This window comes from Trichogramma pretiosum, unplaced genomic scaffold, assembly GCF_000599845.2.
Source record: "Trichogramma pretiosum strain Unisexual culture from Peru unplaced genomic scaffold, Tpre_2.0 scaffold275, whole genome shotgun sequence".
In the NCBI taxonomy this organism is placed as follows: domain Eukaryota; kingdom Metazoa; phylum Arthropoda; class Insecta; order Hymenoptera; family Trichogrammatidae; genus Trichogramma; species Trichogramma pretiosum.
In genome coordinates, this window is record NW_019640944.1 from 1 (window position 1) to 7,075 (window position 7,075).

At 31.2% G+C, this 7,075-nt stretch overlaps 1 protein-coding gene across 1 annotated transcript; it reads right to left on the reverse strand.

Moving 5' to 3' along the window:
* Window positions 1-1,067: 1,067 nt before the first annotated feature.
* Window positions 1,068-6,875, reverse strand: LOC111693421. Its single transcript, XM_023457993.1, has 8 exons — window positions 6,472-6,875; window positions 6,021-6,212; window positions 5,741-5,928; window positions 5,441-5,670; window positions 5,172-5,347; window positions 4,925-5,090; window positions 4,660-4,823; window positions 1,068-3,982 (listed from the first exon to the last, which is right to left on the reverse strand). Exons 4-8 carry the CDS (start codon window positions 5,508-5,510, stop codon window positions 3,638-3,640), a joined length of 921 nt encoding a protein of 306 aa, XP_023313761.1. The 5' UTR covers window positions 5,511-5,670; window positions 5,741-5,928; window positions 6,021-6,212; window positions 6,472-6,875; the 3' UTR covers window positions 1,068-3,637.
* Window positions 6,876-7,075: the final 200 nt, after the last annotated feature.

A 7,075-nucleotide genomic window follows, 5' to 3' on the forward strand; every position in this document is an offset into this window, starting at 1 on the left:
AATTGCTATAATTTATAGTAAAAGTGTGACATCTCGACCCTATTTGAAATTTTACTATACACCATAGCAAAAATTACTTATATTAGTTTTTACTAAGTATTTTAGTAATATTTCTCACGAGTATGAACAATATTTCTTACGAGCATGAACAATTTTTCTTATGAATATGAATAATTTTTTTAAAGAATATAATTAATTTTTCCAACGAATATTAACAATTTTTCTTACTAAAAAAACCATTTTTTCTAATGTAAAGAGTACTTTTTTCTTTGATAGGAGCAGTTTAAAACCGTGGTTGAAATATCAAAAATGTAGATGTTCGGATTTATATTCAAACTAATATTTTTTGATTTATTAGTTAGAATATTTTACCGAAGTAATTTAGGGAATTTAATTTTAACTTATAACGATTCTGACAAATTTTTATAATTACGATGTTTCACTAATTTACATATATCGCTCGCATTGTACATATTCTAAATCGCATTACATTTATTTACGCTTTAACTTATATCTAGCTACCTATAGTTGGCTATTGCCTCGCATATTTAATACTAAAGGAAATTTGGATCTTCCTTATATATCAATCTTTTTTTTTTTTTTGCCGCATGCGGGTTTCTTATACGCCACCTGCTGGTGAAGATGTTAGGAGGCTATGTAGTAGGTATTGAGATCTGAGATGGCCATAAATAGACATCCAAAATAAACGTGACTCTCGGATCGTTGGTGGCCATGTTTCTATAAATATAGGTATATAATCTATGTAAATTTGACGATCCGAGCAGCTAATACCCGCTTCCATCTCAGATCCCAATAGATTGTTTAATAATGTTCGCGAAACTAAGAAAGGAAGTGCAAGCTTTGATAGAGCACCCCGAACAAATCGTGAGTGAGGCAAGTCTTTTCGTCAGAGAAAGGGAAAAACATGCTGATACTTGGACTTACGGTTTGGAAATGAGGGTAGGAAAATGTATTAATATGCGCGCGCGTGCCTCGATTGTTGAGAAAAACGAGGAGGAAAAAGTCTCAAAATCGAGATGCTTTCAGACGCAAATAAAAAAGTTATATTAATTTTTAAAATAATACGTATTTATTGAATATAACATATTACATATCAATCATCGTAAATGCATACGATACAAACATTAAACCCAAGATTTATTAACATAAACACCATCTTTTATAAAAATGTGATAAGATATAATAGAATTCTCAATATCTGATTTGTCCAATAATACCCACTCGAACGAAGAAAAATCATATAACTTAAAAGCCTGCAAGTGGTGAACAAAAATCGAGTTTTTTAATTTTTTCGAAATGAGTATATATTCAGACTGATATTGTACAATTTCTTGAACGATATTGAAAATTGGCCCATTTTCACAAAATGTTATTAAAACAGTATTTTTTTTAATTCTTTTATCTGCATAATCAATATGCTTCAAAAGTACCAAACGTTCAAGCTCTTTGTTCTTTAACAAGTTCATGAATTGTACATAATTATCAACATCTGAAATACACTCATTTTTTTTTTTAGATTTAAAAAGTTCATAAGACGATTTTTTTGTTAAGAACCTATAATTTAAGTATAATTGATGTCTTACAGCAATCGTCTTATTAATGTTAATTCTACTCGTTGTGCTTTTGGAAATTTGTTTACCTTCTTGGTTTTTGCTTTCGAATCTCAGGCAGCTGAGTTTCCATAAAGGACCAAATAACGACATACATCTCCCATAATGTATTAAAAAGTGGTGCTTTGGTTTCAGATGATTAGGAAATAAATCATTCAACGATGACAAATAATCGTACACAATGATGTCTAGGGCTTTACACCACGATTGATCTATAATAGTACTTGATACCATTGTAACAAGCTCTTTCAAAATTATTAATAATTCCCATACCTCATCATCTTGAGGAACCAAAGGACCAATAATTAAACATATATTCTTAATTAAACATAACATTTCCGAGGAAGACATAATAATGTAACCTTTTTTCACCGAACTCTCCTGAATCTCTGGGGGTTTATTTACGTTATATTTTGGCCCATACTCGTGACTACGAGTCCTTAAATTAAACTTTTCAAGAGTGAACAATTTCTTTACAAATATGTAATGATTTAAAATTAAAGCAACGTCATACCGACACACGCCCTCAAACAAATCGTGCATCACGTCCACACAAATGTTTTCACTCATATGAAAATTATTTATCTTATGAAAAGTACATTTTTCTTTCAAACCAGATTGTTTTGAATCATTCATTAAAAACAAGTTCTCATAATTGTCAACAGTCCGTAAAATACAATCTTTTTCTAAAAATACATCATTTTTTTCGATCTGATTTATTAAGCAATGTTGGCAAAAGATATTCGCTTTGAAGCTCTCAGTCATACCTAAAAGTGAATGGAGTCCAAGATTGTCAGCAATTAAAAGAACGAGTTCAAAGAAAATTGTTATAGTACCTAATGAAGTATCTATAACAATTCCGAAATCGTTCAGATAATTGATTTCGTCAATGAGTTTAGAAAAAGTTACAGAATTAGTAAATATTACTCGGTCTAACGAATTGAATAGAGCAAAAACAAAGATATTTTCTAATTTGGATTGGAAGTGAGGGGGTAAAGAGGGTATACTTATGTAAACTGCTCCTGTCTTGGAAATCCCTTTATGAGAACCTAAAGGATCATTATTTTCATAGTCGTCAAAATAAAATATGAGAGGATAAACTATTTTATTGCCGTGAAACTTCGAGCGATTTTTCCAATAAATCCCTTGAACTAAGTTGCTAACAATTGTGTCATCAGAAATTAAACTTTTCATATACTCATTTGCCTCTTCAAAAACGTTAGGTAGTTCAAAAAACAATTTGAGTACAGATCTGAGAGGAATCATTTGAATATTAACTGGGATATGCATTAATTTCATAGCATTGTTTACTTTGCGGTATTCCCTTCTCTCACCAATTTTATACGACTTAGGGGGTACGAACGTTTTTAATTTCTTAAACACTACTAACCGTTTATGCTCAGAATTTACAGTCGTCAAAGATTTTGAAAGTGTGTCAAACATTTTGTTTAATTCTACTAAATTTTGAGATATTGACTCGGTCAATACGTTTTTTATGTTTTCTTTCAAAATATTTGACAATGTTTTTATAAATCCCTCCGACTTAAGAATTATATCGTTAACACACTTTCTAGGAATATTTTTTAAATTAAATAAACTTGCGACGTATACTGATACAGCTTTTTTCAAGTCACTTTCCCAGGTAATATTTTCATAAGTATCTATATCATCGAAACTTTCATTTTCAACAGACTGAAAATTTTCATAAACGTCGTCGTCGCTCATGTCATTGTCGCTGTCAAGGATTTCTTCTTCTCTCTGAACATTGTGTTGAAAATTTTGGTCAGTAAAAAACTGTTCAGGAGGAGGGCTTTGAGTTCTGACAGGGACAACAATGTGCTTATTCCCTACGTGTTTTTTTAACGAATTCAACAGTTTATAAACGCGATTACAATTTTCAAACATACAACTATAACTCTGCAAATCCTTATGAAATATTACAATGTGATCATAAAGTTCGCTCGAGTTTTCATACTCTAAAAAACAATTTTTACACGTAATCATTTTTAAATATTGTCTTGCAAAATTTTAATAAGACCGAAATAAGTTTTCATCTGTACGGTAACAACCTTTTCTTCCTTAATATTTAACAAAACTTGTTGTAAGAACTTCCAAATTACTTGCGTATTTTCGGGGTACTCACAGTCTAAACTGAAAAATATTTTCAAAGCAACTACAACTGTTTCTAAACAGTTACTTAACTCGTACAACTGATCATTCACAGCTATATGGTAGGACTCTATACTTGTAAGATTTCTGCCCACCGCTATTATAAGAGGTTGAAACGTCTCTTTTGCAATCTGTAGACGTTTTTTTAATTCTAGTATCTTGGGCTCTACTTCAGCATCACTCTGAAAAAGTAAAAACAAAATCATATATTTCTAAAATTCATTACAATTAACACCATTTTATACAATGGCGCAGTAATAAAGAGTATCAAATGATGTGATTACCGAAAGGCAACAATTGCTGACTGAAAAAGATTCGTAAAGAGAGAGCACAAGGAAAATGAAATGAGCGGAAGAAAAAATGACAGAAAGATCTCTAACTATGAATTCGATTAGATTTTGATGTGTTGCAGCTGTATATGTATTTAATATAATATTATGCATTACGTGGACTACCCTCTAGAAGGGGTACGTTATTTGCTCGAAAAGATGATTTGAAATAAGACTCGAAAAAAATGTTATTCATAATATTCCAATACACGGCTTAGGCTCAATATATTGCTACAGTACATGCTACTTTCGACGACGATTCATTCATAGAACTTGTGAAGGCCGCGAGTATAAAAAGTTCAATCTTTATATAATTGAACAATGCGAGTATTTTATATTTTATAGTTTTCCAAGCCCAAGCGACTTGCAATTGAGCACGAGAGTGACAAAAGATATATTAATTGTTGTTGTTTTGAAGACGCATAAATGTATCTTGTATTTCATTTGTACTTGATACATCGTAGTAGCGCTAGTAGAAAGGTTCTCGAACTACCTTCGTTTGCACACATTTTCAAATGAGAATTCATTACCTCAACATGCAAAATAAATGATTCTCTTCTTTCCTCTAGAGATTTTTTCGATGATGCTTGATTAACAATTTCTTGATTTTCACTCGTTGCTTTTCTCTTTCTTCCTCTAGATTTTGGTGGAAGCAAGTGTACTAATAAGTACATAAGCAAAAAATCTTGTTTCTCTAAAAAACAGAATTACATGTATTTTTATGTTGAAAGAATAAAATAATAGATTTTTTAACGTAATGTTAAAATCAATTGTAAGAACCGAAAAAAATGTTACCGTTGCTCAGATCACCAGATTTCAAACTATTAATAAGTCCCAATTCTTCTGCATTTTTAATTTTGTGCATATCAAATTGGTTCATCAATAAATCTCTAATCCTCTTCCATTCGCTATAATCAATAGGCGTAACATTCGTATACAATAGAGAAAAATCTAATTCTAGCTAAAACAAAAATAATAAAATAGTTACAATAAAAAAAAATAAATGGAATCAGAGAATATATATATTTAAAATTTCAAGTACCAGTTCCTTTCCTTTTTGTGTAGACAAGCACTTGAATTTCTCAAAGTAGGCATGAACTGTGAATTCTGTATTTTTCAGAAATAGTTGTCGTCTAGCGACAGAAGTCTCTTGCCAGTATTGTTCCACCTTAGTCCATGGGTCAATATTTTCACTCAACCAATCGATACGTTCTTCCTCTATAATCAAGAATATTAATTCAGAAAAGATGATAACAAAATGAAAGATTATTATGAAAACAAAATGTTTTCATTCTTAGTGTTTTTAAGTACCACTATTTGAAATAATAATCTGGTCCTCATCGATGATTTCTTTTTGTGCTAGAATATCATCAGCTTTCATAGTATCCTTTTTGTAACAAAAATGAGTCCATAGTGTCCCAGATGTGTTGATTACTGTTTTACCAGATTTTTTGTATGGAGAGTAGTACACTTCAGCACTTTCGTATTTGAATATTCTGTCAATTTCACTGGCAAGGGTGGTGAATCTTTCTGTTGTGATTCTATACAAAATTTTGAATTAATAGATAAAAATTAATGTACATAGGTTAAACTTGCACTTTTGCAACTTACACAAATTTTTCTAGTATTTGGTCTGCAGAGATCTTTCGAAGAGCAAGGTCTTTTTCTCTTTTAATGACCAATCGTGCAAGTCTGCATCTGATATTCTTTGGGAGAGGTTTTCGCTGAGCAGAGAACTTTTCGTACTGTTTGATGATCGCTTTGCCTTCAGATGTGCTTTTTATGTACTCTTCTAGCCCCTGTAAATAATATACACAAATGTACTTATAAACACTGACACTCAACACTATACGTATAATTCACAATAAAAAACTACATTTGCTGTACATACGGTATTAATGTGTTGTGGTTCTATACGTGGTTCATGAACACCTGGTACTGTAGCAACATTTTCTTTTCCACCCTTGTCTAAATCCCGTGTGTTCTGTTTTCTTCTCTGTGATGACTCGTCATTCAAAGTTACTTCAACGTTGCTAGTCTCAAGCTCTGGATTGAGCTGTGGGTTACAGCTTGAAGTTGACGGCTAGAAAACCACAAAAATCAATTAGTATCTAATAAATGCAACACACACAGAATGAAAAATTACTATAATTGCACAGAAACATAGATGTGATATACCTGTGAACTGGCCATTTCACCTGTTTTTCATAAATGATCAAAAACCCCTGACACCAATATATCTATATATGTTTATTACCAATTGTGATTAGTATGAATAAAATGATTTTACATTAACTATGTTAAACTTAAATATATGTTAAATGAATATGATCGATACTTACCAGAATAACAATTGAGATTAGGCGGTGTCTGGGACCTGCAGAGATGGTATAACCTCAATTTTGATCTCTGACGATAATCTTGGCCTCTCTCGATTTTGTTCTCAGATTAAATACCGCTTTAATCAGTGAAACGATGATCATAGGTAAACACACCAAAAATTTCAATTCAGGATCAAAAATATAGTCGAGTCAAGCAAAAACGTTTCCTTGAGACTAGTCGAGTTTTTATGTAACTTCAAGGACTCGTATTACGTAGGGGTTACGTTTTTGCACGTATGCGCGGGGCACACACTGAGTGGTCTATTTCGCGTTCGCGCTCCTAGCGTCAGTTGATGTAAACTGTTCGAATCGCTTATCTATAGAATTTTTACTATAGTAGCTATGAATATTTACTACAATAATTTCAACTTTCATTCTTATTCTAATAAAATTTCCCAAACATATATTAAATATTAATAAAATAAGGATTAAATTATGTAATAGATGAAATTTTACTATATTTTTTAGCAATAATTTAATAAAATTGTTGTAAAAATTATTTTTATAAAAACAGAAATCATCACAACGCTTAGATGTCCCACGAGTACTAAGCATTATAGTAATT